This window comes from Macrobrachium rosenbergii, chromosome 55, assembly GCF_040412425.1.
Source record: "Macrobrachium rosenbergii isolate ZJJX-2024 chromosome 55, ASM4041242v1, whole genome shotgun sequence".
Lineage (NCBI taxonomy): Eukaryota > Metazoa > Arthropoda > Malacostraca > Decapoda > Palaemonidae > Macrobrachium > Macrobrachium rosenbergii.
Genome location: NC_089795.1, coordinates 63,279,485 through 63,294,065, shown reverse-complemented (window position 1 = coordinate 63,294,065; position 14,581 = coordinate 63,279,485). Strand labels below are relative to the sequence as shown.

The 14,581-nt window shown below is 36.6% G+C and overlaps 1 protein-coding gene across 7 annotated transcripts in view; it reads left to right on the top strand.

The window, feature by feature from the left end:
- The window catches only part of fus (fusilli), a 192,034-nt gene that overhangs the window by 156,683 nt on the left and 20,770 nt on the right, over positions 1-14,581 (top strand). For 5 of the 7 annotated variants that reach the window (XR_010852109.1, XM_067098715.1, XM_067098712.1 and 2 more), the window contains exons 7-8: positions 1,946-2,121; positions 12,646-12,740. Coding sequence is in view for 6 of the 7 variants with exons in the window: in XM_067098715.1 (XP_066954816.1) it covers positions 1,946-2,121; positions 12,646-12,740 (271 nt within the window). In the remaining variant the exon portion in view is untranslated. Of the gene's footprint in view, positions 1-288; positions 1,397-1,945; positions 2,122-12,645; positions 12,741-14,581 lie in introns of those variants that run through there. The other 2 variants (XM_067098713.1, XM_067098716.1) reach the window with 2 other exon arrangements.

The following is a 14,581-nucleotide window of genomic DNA, read 5'->3' as shown; positions in this document are numbered from 1 at the left end:
ACACACACATGTAGGGGCTTTGCTTAGGTATCATGGAACTGGAGAGAATCTAATTTGCTTTATGGGTTATTATTTATTCATTTTCTCTTCGACTTTCATCTCCCCCTTCCCCCACCTCCGTGAATCTTGCCATATTCTTTCCAGGAGGGGGGTGGGGGTTATCTTAAGGCTTGGAGTCATGGGTGGGGGTTGTAGGGGAGTGACAAGAGTATCACGGGATACCAGCAAGGTTAGGATGTAAGTCAGCATAATTCAGGTTGGGGGCGGGGCGGTGCGGTAAGGAGGAATCAGGGATGGAGGGGAAGTGAATCGACGAACAAGTTGTTTAGTCTCTGAGAACGTGTGACGTGGACTGTCGCTTATTAGTAGTATGGGGTTACTTAGGACGTACCTTAAGGTGTCATTTTGTTCATGTGTCGTGGATCGCTATTCGTGCTAACTTTTTTCTTTTAATCTCGTTAAGTGGTAAATGTTTAATATTGTGGTTAAAGCCTAACACATATTGCATAGTTCGTTCGTGTGTGAAATATGTACATTTTGCCCTACATTTATGGTATGCATATATACTAATGCATCCTATGCATGTTACTTGTTCCCACTGAGGATATTCGTGGTTTCCGGGAGAGGAATTTTATTCATATCTGTGGCAAGGAGCAAAAATGGCTGACTCCGGTATCGAGACCCGAAGGGAAATTGAAGCTGGTTTTGAAGGAATAGAACAAAGTGAGTCTGCTGCTTGTTTGTCGAACCTCTGGGAGGCATTCGGTCGTCAGCAGCAAGAGCAAGTCAGGGGTTGGGAGGTGGGGGCGAGGGGCGAGGGGGAAGGAATTGAATTAGTCCCAGAGTCAAGCGAAGACGATTGCAGTCTATTGGCTACGGCAGTACAAGGATGCCACATAAGTACAACCGTTGGCTCATGTGCTTTGACATCACCAAGTTTTCAAAGGAAAACGGCAACATCTGCCGATTTGTTGCTCTCGTGCCATGACAACCAGAACAGACGCCACCAGAAGCAAGTTAATTTGAAATCAGATGATGATGATGAACCTGTGGGCCCTGACTTCAACGCTGATCAGTGCTCGGTGAACGGTATTGCCAAGCCGAATGACCATCCAGTCCATGACAAAGCCTTCTCGCAACGATGCCATAATGCCGTAGGAGTCGATAATTCCTCCACTCCATCGCATTCAGCGAAGGGCTCTTTTCAATATAGGCAGCACTTCAAGGGATGGAATGATTGGAGGTACTACCCAAGATACCACTTTCGGCCGCCACGCTCTCCTTGTCATTTCTATAGACATCGTCCGCCACATTATCGTCCTCCGCATTACCGGCCATTTTCACATCAAGGTATACGTCATCCAGGATTTCCTTACGAGGATGACCTTTCAGTTAGGTGTGTAAGCAGTGAGAGCCTCCTTTAGTTAATTTTCACTTGTTTCGTTAAATAACTTGATTTCTGTTGTAGGTGTAAGCTCATAAACTTAATCTGCTTTGTAGTTATGATTAATTACGTTTGAAAGTGTGAGACCCTAAAGCTTCTACAGTATATTCTTACACGTCCAGTTGTCAGTATGATAACATAGTGTTGATCCATCGTGACAATTTTTGGGTCACAGGTAGAACATTGGTGAACATGAGTATTCGGAACAGGATAGACTGATTATTCTGTTCACAACAGTTTGTGCTGCCCATTTTTCCAGGAGTATGAAGAGTTATTTTTTTGTTAGCGGCATACTGACTACTAACTGCCGTACGTTTTTTCTAAATGAAACTGTATAATCATATAAAGTTTTTATATCAAGTTTTTCTAATTTGGCATGGAGGTCACGCCTATTCCTGCCCATTTTCTGGCTGTGATTGTATTCATCAGATTCAGCGAACCTGACTCATTAATTCCAGGCGCAGTTCATCTCTAACATCATTCTCTATTGTGTTCTTTCAGAGGCGGAGTGGCACTGTGCCTAAGTCCTCAAGGACGACGTAACGGCGAGGCACTCATCCGCTTCATCTCGCCAGAACACCGCGACATGGCCCTGAAAAGACATAAACACCACATAGGCAACAGATACATCGAAGTTTATAAAGCTACCGGCGATGATTTCATCAATGTGGCTGGAGGTAGGTGTTCCTTTGTAGCTTCTCTCTCTCTCTCTCTCTCTCTCTCTCTCTCTCTCTCTCTCTCTCTCTCTCTCTCTCGTCAGTGACCTGACCTTTTTGTTTTTCTGGTGACCACCTTGCCCTTGCATGTTAATACATTGGTTTGTCAGATTCGATTATTTAGTAACATTAACGCTGTACCTTTGTAATCAACTTCTGACGACAAACGCTTATTACTCATAAGTCGTCATTTCTTGAGTACTTAGTCATTCACAGATTATACAAGATCTGGTCACTGTGCCTACTGTGTGTTCTGAATTTTGTAGACAGTTATATTCACTATTGGTAGGTACATCTGTAGGATATTAAAGTAAGAATGGAAAGGCTCCTAATACCATTTCCACTCTTAATGTAATTGTGTAAAGAAGTCAGAATTTTAGCTGTAGCAAATCATTATGAATTTAAATTTTGTATTAGGTTTTACAGCAATTCATTGTAAGTTTCATAACAAGTTTGCAGTAACAAATTTTTAAGTATGACTATATAATTAAGATGCATATATATATACTCGTGTGTATATATATATATATATATATATATATATATATATATATATATATATATATATATACTGTTTATATATACAAAAATGCACAGCCATAAAGCATAGTGTGTAAAAATCAAGATGGAAAAGGTGAAAAAATAGAACGATCTTGGAAAAAGGAATAAAAGTTAACTTAGGATCAAAATGGTGGCAGCCTTAGCCACCCTGACTGGTAAGGTTAGGTAATATTTATGCTGTTGGTGTGGTTTGTGTGTGTCTTTGACGGCAGGTATTCATCGTCATTTAGTTTTAAATAATCGCACGTTTCGTGTCTCATTCTCTATAGTTATTTGGTTTTATATAACCCTTAATAATTTTGGCTACAATTTTCTGTAGCGTTTATCCATGTAGATCGATTCTTTATGAACTGGTCTGGAACTTTCGTGCTGCTCAGTATTGGAAAGTCTCGTGAACTATGAGGAATTTCCTTGCTTTTGGAGGATAACAAGTAAATAATGCTTCTCAACGCAATTGTAACCCTCTTCGCTTGAAGTATCCAATTGTCAGTGAGTGGGTACCCATAGAAAGATGGGTACTGCTTGTATTCGCAGAACCAAGCACAAAAATGGAAGCCTTTTACAGTTCAGATGTATATCTCTCCTGGCCTAGTGGTCTTATCGTTTGAACATTGAGTATATCTCCCTGATTACGATGCTTTGGGGGCTGAATTAAATGTGAAGTTGGGGTTCGTCATGGCATACACAGAAGTGTACCACTGTTGTTTTGTTCAGTTTAAAACGAGAAATCTCGTTTCTCATCATTACTATTCTGTAATGGGTGCAACTGTTCATGTTAATTTTTTACATCTGTCTACAATAAAAGAGTCAACGTCCACCGTGTATAATTCTACCCTCCTTCATGTACCCCAAGATAAGGAAATAAGATAAGGGCTAGATAAGGGCAGTTACTGCCTGCCGGAGACTGGTGTAGTAGAATTTTCTGAATTCTGTTCGAACACTTCGTCGCCACCAGAAGACGCGTCCCATCTTTGTTTGTTTTTTGTTGTTGCATCGTAGTAGTGGTGGTTGTTGTGACTTTCGCCAGTGTTGCTGATCGCCACAGGAAACTGTCGCTGGTAAAGAAAATTTGGAAGGACAGTGTAAATAAAGAATCTCGTGGAATACAGTAGAGGACCAAAGGTACTGAACAACCAGACTGGTTTTCAGTGGACTTCCCTTGGTCAGACCAAAGAACTGGGTCCTTAAAGGAAACTAGTAAACTAGTCAACTGACAGCCAGTTAGTGTTGAAATTCTAATTATAGAACAGAAAAAGAGGAGAATTAGCCATGGCCGAGAAAAGCAGCCGTGGGCGTACGGGTGTTCCGCCACCCCTCCTCCTCCCACCTCCAATTGCACCAGAAACCGTGTCAATGAACATTCAGATGAACATGCAACATGCTGCGCTCCAGCAAACAATGCGCATGATGAACATTATTCGTAAGTACTAGAATTCCTAAGCTTTGGATTCCACGCTCCGGTTTCAAGTTGTGTCGTCATCGTGAAGACGAGATTCATTTTCCTTTCCAGTTGGAGACTAGTCTGAAATAGTTTAAATTAAATGGTTTTTACTAAGCTGCCCCATGATCCATTGGCAAACCATGTAATGGCTTTGATTGGTCTTAATGGAGGATCAGGTATGCCGTTAGTGTTGTCTTACTGCATGTAGGATCTATTTATGGAACGCACGCAAGGGAATAGATTGGGTCATAATATTCCTCCTTATGACCATCTTGCGTGTTTATTTGCTTGTCAAGGGCTCATAAAGCGTTTTAATCTCAATTGAAAGGGTACAGTGCAATGATGTTATAGTTTTGCAATTTGTTTGCAGGTAGCTTATGCTAATAGTTTGATTTCAACGTTAGGACGTTGCTAAAGATTTTGTTTGTACGTTCGTTAAAAGTTGTAAGCGCACCCCCCCTCCCCTACCTCTCTGATTATTCATTTAAATGTCAATAGTAAATCCATGTAATATGTAGCTAATGCCACGTCTTGAAGACGTTCACATACTTTAATCGTTTGTCACAGTTTGTAGTTATATGGATCTTGAATGAATCTTTTTTTTTCTTTTTTTTTTTTGTCACTCATGGATATCAATTTCTGAAAATTTCTGGACTACACAGAGGTGGAAAGATCATGTTCCGTATAGGATGTTTTCAGACTTTCCATATTGATGTTGAGTAGAGAGGTGTTTTCTGCCTTTCATTTCGTCATCCGTGAGGGGATATCACGTAGGTAGGCAGGTACTTTTTGCATAAAAAATGTTTAGCTTGCATTATTTTACATTCAACTTCCATCAAAGTCGGATAACACATTCCTCTGTTCTCCATGGGACAGATATTTTGCTATTCAAATATTTGTCTAAAGTAGACAAGAGAACAATCTTTATTCTTAAGAAGGCTGTCCTGATGTTCTCAAAAAGTTACGAGTAGTGTCAGTGACTTGTCTTTGGAGGATTCGGGTTATAGGACAGAGTTGACATCACTTCATAAGATGTATGTCCACGCACTGGCTGCTTGCTAGAAACAAATGTAACTAATTAAGTTTTAAAGTTTTGCAACAATTCCTTGTGGAGAACATAATTTCTACAAACGAATCATTGAAGCTCTCCGAACTGATGGTAAAGAAAACCAGTCCCCTCATTTCCTTGAAATGGTATTCTTATGTTATATTTGGATAACTGTTTAAATCCTTAAGTTAACCGCAGAAAAGCACGATTTGTCAGAACAGTGGGCTGTGTTTATGTAGACTGGAAAAATTTGACAATAATAGTTATCCAATGTGTTGTACTTTTGGGAGTGATTTGTGCGTAGGCTATACAGCCTGTGCAACAGTAATCCAAAATATTTTCAATTTTATTACTCATAGTATACATGTAATGGGGTTGTTAAGAAACTGTCTGCTCCCACTTGACCACTGTATCTGCTCTTGTTTGCTCAATCAATATAACCTACTTGAGTGAAGTGGTTGGAGACTACTTTATCAAACCCTGTTTGTATGTAGTAGCAGAAGTATGTTACTTTAGTGCATTTTCCCACAACGTTCATATTGAATCGTGCTTTCATATTTGGTCCTAATGATCAAGTTATCGCAGTTAACATACTGTCTTGCATGACCTTTTTGTTTTTGAGTGGGCTGCCTAACGAGTTGAGAATTATATACAAAATTTAAGATCTTGTTTCTAAAGTTACACGTGTTTGTACCTTCGACTTTAAATTTTAGTTTCCTCAGGTAGTGTCAGTATTTTCTAACTGAATTAGGTGGTTTGAGGAACTTATGGAATTCACTTTAGGATTAAAAAATGAATACAGTGCAGGCTATCACCTAATAGGAATTGCCTTGCACCTGGAGTGTTCCCGTTTGTGTTTTCGTCTTGCAGTAAATGGTGTTTGCAGTAAGATATCCGTTAAAATGGAAAGCTTTACCAAACTGAAGCCAAGTTGTTCAAATTTAATAATTTACCTGTGATTTGTTGGTATATCGTGTTCAGTAGACATTTCTCCTTTGAAGGTTACAATCTGTGTAAATATGAGATTGATATTCTTGCAAAAAGTGGAACTCAGTAGATTTACTGGTAGCTGAAATTTCAACCAATTCTGGCTCTGAATGTCTTGGGGTGCCAGTAGAATACAGCACATTATGGCATGTTTGTTTTGGTGGTGGTACTAAAGTGATACCTTTGAAGACATCTTATTCTTGATTTTCTCACTGTCGTTACATTACAGGCTCGCTCTTAATCTTTCTGAGAAAATGTCTTTATGTATTTGTTTGCCTCAGTAATGGTTTTACTATGCAACCTAGTCTTTTATTTGAGTTCGTAGACTTATATGTGTTTGGAAATGACGTATCTACCGGCATTGATTTTGTGCTTTTCATCAGCTTTTGTGAAAAGGAATGAGTGTTGGCAGATAATCACAAAGCATTTAGACGCACCTTTTAGAAAAGAGACCCAAGGAAAGCTTAAACCAGCATAGCCTCCCTGTTTATAGTGACCCAAAGACAGTGTAAGTTAAAATCCTAGTAAGGATAGGACGACTTACCATTTATAATGCTATTTGGGTGTAATTTATTCTTAACGTAAAGTGAATTCGATAATAATGGGTTATAATTTTATTTGTGTGCATTTTGTTCCTAAGGTAATGTGAATTTGATATAATAGGCTATTTTTGGCTGAATATTTGAAAGTGTACAAATGTCGTGTGTAAAATTTCTGACAAACTATCATACATATACATACATTATAGAAGAGATCCTCAAATGAAAATAAAAGGAGATACCAAGACTTTGCACTTTTATTCTAGTGATCTTCAGGATGAAGATAACTTAGACACTGAAATTAAGTCTTGGTATCTCCTTTATTTTCATGAGAGGATCTCTCATATTCTTCATCCACGGGACCATTGTGGAAAATATATATACAAATCTAAATATATAAATATATATAAATATATATATATATATATATATATATATATATATATATATATATATATATATATATATATATATATATAATATAAAGTGGATGTATGTATGTGTTTGTATGTTCCAGCATAAGTGAAATGCATTGAGCAATTTCAGCCAAACTTGGTATACTTATGACTTACTAACGGGAAAAGAATACTGTGAGGGTAAGATATCACCAGCACCAAAGGGGGTTGTGGTGGGAAGGGCTTCCCTGAAACGGGGCTGGTTCTGCCCATAGACTTAGTAACTCGATAAACTTGATGGCTTTATCATACCTCATTTCAGTATACATATGATTGACTATCTGGAAAAGAATACTGTGTGGGTAAGACATCACTGGCACTAAAGGGGTTGTGGGTGGGAAGGGGGTGATTTGTAAAAATAACCAAAAACGACAGTTTTCAAGGTCATTGAGATGACTAGTGACACTCCCGATGCCAAGTTCAACCCCAATAGGAATAAGGGGTGAAAAATAAAATATAAAAAATGACAGATATTAGTGTCTGATCCATAGTTTTCAAGGTCACTGAGATGATCCATAGTTTTCAAGGTCGCTCAGATGAGTAGTGACAATCTTGATGCCCTTCAAGTCTAAGTTCAGCCCCGACAGGAATGGGGGTTGAGAAGGGGTGAAATATAAAATATCAAAAATGTTGGGCAATGTAATTGAAGCAACTGTCTTAACAGGAAAGGGAGAGGGTGAAACATTTTTATCCTATGGATACCACCCATTCCCATGGATCTCCCTTTAAACTCTAAGAGATTGCAATTTCCAGTGAGATTTGTTCTCAATCACGATCAACAAGGCACAGGGACAGTCTGTTAAGTACTGTGGAGTGGATTTGAGATAATGTTTTTCCCACGGACAACTTTGTTGCTTGCTCAAGGGTGGGTTCACCCAAGATATTATTTATTTTTGCTCCTGATGGTGAAAATAAAAATGATGTTTACAATCAAGTTTTGTGTTAAAGTAGTAGTATAGTGAATTTTTTAAAGATTTTACTTTACAATTGTATTTATATTTTTATAAACACAAAAATTCTTTGGTATTACACTGTAGATAGATTTGATTCCTTTTCCTGTCTACTTAAAGTTGGGATAAATAAATATCCGGTTGTGTTCTACATTTTGGGTGTGTTCCATGCCTTGGGTGTGTTCTATGCTTTGAGTTTTTACCATGCAATGCCAAGTGGGTATTATATATATATATATATATATATATTATATATATATATATATATATATATATATATATATATATATATATATATATATATATATATATATATATATATATATATATATATAATATATAATATATATATATATATATATATATATATATATATATATATATATATATATATATATATATATATATATATATATATTATACTACATATACTATATACAGGCAGTCCCCGGTTCATTCGGATTCGAGGTCAGACGCTTTTTCAAATATATTCATCAGGATTTGTTCGGGGTTACGGCGCCTAAATGATTGAAAAATGATAATCATAATTTGATTTTTTTGATGTAAAACTCAATAATAATGCAGTTTTGTCGTTTTCAATGGAGCATTAAAAAGTAAGTTTTTCTTATGATTTTTGACGATTTTCGACGATGTTCCGGCTTAACGATTTCGAGGTTACAAAACCCCGTCGTAAACTGGGGACCGCCTACTATTATAACTATATATATATTCTATATAATATATATATGGATTGGTTGATTGAAAGATTGATTACTGTATGGCGGTTCAAGTTGGAATGTGAGACAAAGGGTATTTAAGAATATTCCATGAGTATGAGAAGAATGTTAAATATAAAACTGTGAGGATGGAGGAGCACAAAGTTTTTCAGTTTGCCATTGTAGTTAGATGTTGGAAGCGTAAGACATACGGTTATTTGAACGAACAGTCTTTGAGCAAGTTAAAATTAAATACTTTTATAATAAAAGAAAGAATTGCAACCTGCGGAATGTTTGTCATTTGTCAAATGTGGTCGTACTAAAAGGTCAAAAATTGAGATAACGGTAATTAACTATTCTTGGATAACAATGCGTGATTACGTATGCGTCATGTGAAGAGTGGTTTTAGTAGTTTATTATGAAATTGTAGTAAAAGGGTTTTGTATGTGTTCCACTCAAGAAAATCATGAAAGTATCTGGAGTGGCGTCGTGGTTGGTACGTTTGCATATTGTTGAATCACTTCAAGAACTGCTTCCCAAATATGGAATTTTGTTTTCCTCTGAATTTTCTTGGTCTTCCCCTATGATATGTACATTTTTAAGGCGGAGATATCACTTAAAATCCTTAAACCTTATCCGCAGAGCGATCGAGAGATGGCTATCCTAGGCTGTCTTGGTCGTTAATAATGCAGTAGTGTGTGTGCGCGCGCGCTTCTTCAGGCCACTTGTAGCTCAGGTTTTTATCATGTTATTGCAGTACGACCGAAGAGCTATGTAACATCTTTTCATATGCAATAAACATCCCAGAAATACCATAGGCGATTTTCAAAGATGTGCAATTTTTGCACATTGGCCTTTTTTGGTCAGTTTTAATTATGACAACGGTTTTGATATTGTTTTTATCTTCATTTCTTAACTGTGGTCAGCTGCTAAAGGTTAGCTGGTCGGTTCGGAATTCTGAAAATGAAACCGGATTTATTTTCAAGTGTGATACTTTCAAGTGAATATGATGAATGGACACTGCAGTGGTAAGCATGAAATAGATTAATTATTCTTCAGCGTTTTTTTCATCGCGAGTCGAAGGTTTCTGATGTGTCGTTGTGAAGATAAGGTCCGTCTTAGCTGGGCTCCTCACTGATGATGATTAACCTGGACGAGACCAAACCGGGTTGCTGATTGCGTAAGATATGATTACCCCAGGTTTCTTGTTAAGGTTACTTGTATGTAGATAAGCACCCTGTCATGATAAGCCATTAATATCTGTAGATACTATTATCCAGAATTACGATACTAGTTGCGATTTTTTTTGCTTAATTAAATAGCATTACCTTGAAACCAGTAATAAGTAGAGTACTCTAATTAAGGTTATACTGCCTTTTCGTGGACACTGCTACAAACTGTCAATAAGTGAAACTTCAAAACGTTTGCCGGCATTCCTTGGAGAGAGTAATTTAAACATTTGACAAACTGAACTGGGTAATATTATAGGTTGATGTTCATCGGATTAGAATTTGAGGAATTTAAGAAAATGGAGGATGTATATTAAAGTCAGCGAATCAAGAGGACAAATCCAAGATAATCATGAAGACTGAACAGGATAAACTTAGGCAATTCCGTCATATATGCATTTTCCTCTCTCGCTCTGGAAACAGTCACACAAGTCGAAACCATGAGCACACAGTAAATGCAGCTGCTCGCGGATATGTTGATAAACTTCACTAATGTTATCATAAGGTTTAGCCTTCAGACAAAAACACGTCGACTGACCGTATTTTCACTCATTCGTCAGTTGTCAGTTTTCTGTTTGCCTGATTTTATGAGGGCTTGGCAACGGCAACGAGTTCAAAATCTGATGTTTTTGCCACAAAATCAGTCTTTCAGTGTTGGATGGGTATTAGGTTTGTTAAAAATCTTGGTATATAATTGAGATAACAACATTTAATTAGTTTTCCCGTAGTGTTAGCTTGAGAAGAGAGTGGAACGTGCTCCAAGAATTATTCTTAAGGAAAAGTGGTGCAACTCGAAAAGAAAGTTAGAGTTGGTCATAAGTTCAGCTAGACAGTCCTGCCTTTCCGATAATTGATAAGGTGATTAAAGATGAACAAGTTACCTGATAAGGGGACAGAGACTTGTTTTAATGTTGCTATTTATGGGGTATGTGGGAATACATTGGTATAAAAGGTGCACTTATAATTCCCATCCTCTGGGGTATGTCATCTGTCAATTATACGGCCTTCCTTGTAAACTTTTATATTGCTGTTCAGTCTGCTAGTAAAGGACCATTGTAGTCGAAAGGCCTAGCAACCACTCCGTTGTTTCACTTTCCTTCGTGGCATTTGTCTTTATACATTATATACATATATATATATATATATATATATATATATATATATATATATATATATATATATATATGTATGTGTGTGTATATATATATATATATATATATATATATATATATATATATATATATATATATATATATATATATATATATATATATATATATATTGAATGCTGATATATATATATATATACTGATGCCAGGCACACATGGCGCCTCTGATTTCTAAAATTTTTATTATCAAATCGAAAAGTCTTTCTAGATACAGTTTCATTGTCATATCTTGATTCATTTCATATCGCAATACAGATCATGCTAGACTTATGTATAATCTTATTTTTGTATGAAATTAAAATCTTTTGATCTTCAAATTGATTGTTCAGCCTGCCACGTGTTTGATTTGCCTTTTTGAGTTTTTCACTAAGTTCCAACTTTGAGAGAACCTGTACTGGATATAATTATTTCTTAACATTTGAAAGGTTCAATCTCATCGGCCCTTTCTCCATTCAAAGATATTTGTTCCTTTTCCTCGTCACTCCGGTTTTCTTAGATGTGTTTGATTCCCAGTTCTCTAGATATATGATGCATTCTGATAAGCAAGCTTTGCAAATTCTGTAGTGTATCGCTGAGTAAGGCTGCATCATCTGCGTATTCTCTGTTTGTCAGGTTTCAATCGTTAGTCCTAAGCTCTCTCTGCCATCTGCGAACACTGTTTCTCATTATAAAATCTATAGGAATAGCAACAGCAAAGATGAAGTAACATTCTGGTAGCAACCCTCTTATTTACTGCAATTCCTGAACACATACACACACACACATATATATATATATATATATATATATATATATATATATATATATATATATATATATATATATATATATATATATATATATATATATATATATATATATATATATATATATACACACACATATATATATATATATTATATATATATATATATATACATACATATGGAGGTTATATATATATAGGAATGTTATATATATTATATTGCTGTTTATATTATATTCCCATGTGAAGAGAGAGAGAGAGAGAGAGAGAGAGAGAGAGAGATTCCCATGAGAGAGAGAGAGAGAGAAGTTGTAATTTAATTATTTGGGAAATGTTTTATGTAAAGAATCCTTAGATGTACATGAATTTGTTCTATACATGTCCAAAAAATAAAGAAAAATAGCTGTCCTCCTCCGTGCAGTACCAATAGCCCTAGACTCCATTTCTATTGAGGTAGCAAGATGAATAATTTACGTGTGGGTTTGTATGTATTTGTATTTTACATACTATGAATGTTGTGCATAAAACTGCAATTTTCTTTTCGTTTTAAGTTAGTTGCTTTGCTTACTTGTTGCTATTGTGGGTTTCCTGTTATTCCCAGAAATAACAGCTAGCTAAACTTTTGCGTCTTTTGTGTTTTTTCAGGAAACAACAATGAAGCCCAGCAGTTCTTATCGAGAGGCGGCCAGGTCATCATTAGAATGCGTGGCTTACCCTATGATTGCACCGCTAAGCAAGTGGTAGGTTGTCCTGACCGTGTTTTCTGCCTGTCAGTAATTATCTCTCTCTCTCTCTCTCTCTCTCTCTCTCTCTCTCTCTCTCTCTCTCTCTCTCTCTCTCTCTCTCTCTGGATCTTGATATGCACAATAAGATCACAACTATGTAGCGTCATCAATAAATAGACATGCATATTTTGTATCATCTAACTTTGTATATGCAGAAAAGGGATAAGGAAAAGCTGTGTGTCTTGTTTTGCATCAGAATAGTAATGGAAATGTTTAAGTTCTCGTGATGATGATCTGTCCGGTAAACTATTTCTTATTTACTTAGGCGTTTGTAAGGTTTGAAGCGTTAAGTGAATATACCTCAATTTTAAGTTAATTTTTAATGGTTCGGTTCTATATATATCTTTTGGTCGTTCTGACTTGGCCCTTTATTTCTCAGGCTCAGCTGATAGGTTTTTCTTAAGTTTTTCTTCCGTGTTACTGCTGTCAGATAGACATTTCTTTAGGTTTTTTGGATGTCACTTAGTGTATAGCCTGGTTCTCCGATGTTCCAAGATTTTTCCAGTACCTTGTTGCATCTGACTCCATTCTTTTTAGTATAAACTTTTTTGTTCATCCAACTCTTATAATTCAGTCGATCCCTATTTTAATGCTTTGTGCTACTCGTCGTGGCAGTCTTGAATGCAAAATAGAGGCAAAGTGAAGCAACAACCATCAATTTATTTAGAGCTTTATTCACAGGGCTCTGTGGACTCCCATTTTGAGTAGTCACTGATGTTCGGACACATACTTCTGTAGCCAACTTTAGAACACATATTTTTGTCTGCTGAAAGGTATTCGTGAAATAAATAATGTGTCACAGGTTAACAAGTTAGAGTACAGTATTTCCCTCCATTCATTTCCTTGCTTTTCTCCTCTCTTAGGTTCGATTCGTCTCATAACTGTCTCCTAGTTCGATTCAACCACCTCAATATTAACATTGACGTTACCAAGGCTAGTTATGAAGCATACTGTTGTAGGAAGTATAACCAGAGGTTAGCCCCAGGAGACAGTGTAAAAATAACATCTTGTGTGTACGTGAACTGGGTGCTGGAAATCTCCATGATCGCTCGATGGAGATGGTATAGAATAGTGTGAACTGGAATCCGGTGAGAGAGTATAAGTTACTAGTGACAATGGAGCCCGACAGTGTGGGTGTAAATGACTGAGGTTATACGTTTATGAAAATGTGATTGCACTATACTTGTATATACTCATTGACTACTTTTATACGCATTACAAATTCCCATCATATATATAGGATATTTTATTTGGAGATTACGTGGTGGGTGTGACTTATAAAGTAGCGATCTTGGTTGTTGATATTCACAGGGATGGCGTCTATTGTATGAGTCCAATCTATTTAGTTCAACATAAGAGAATCAGCCAGGTTGCTGGATGTTTGAAGGCGGACTGATTTAAAGGTTATGTAAAAGTTGGTTGTGCGTATTTAAATATGATTGACGAAAGGATTTTTTTAAAGTACATGCCGTTCATAGTTTGGTACGTGTGAAAGAAATCATGACTCAGACCAGAATGTGAAGACGTCATTGCATAGACCCGCGATGCGAGTTGTGTATGCATTGGCAATAGTCACCATCATCCATATATAGTTGACTGTTACGTACTTCCAACGAAATCCTTCTCCAGGTATCTAGAAATAATGTACGGGGTGGCCACCCAGAGAGAGACAAAGAGAGAGCAAGCAATTTTTTTTAATAAGGTAAAATGTGCTTGAGAAGTGCATAATGTAATATCAGCAAATGTTAAAGCAAATGAGTTCTTGTTGATAAGCATTTGAATGTTAGATGAGATTT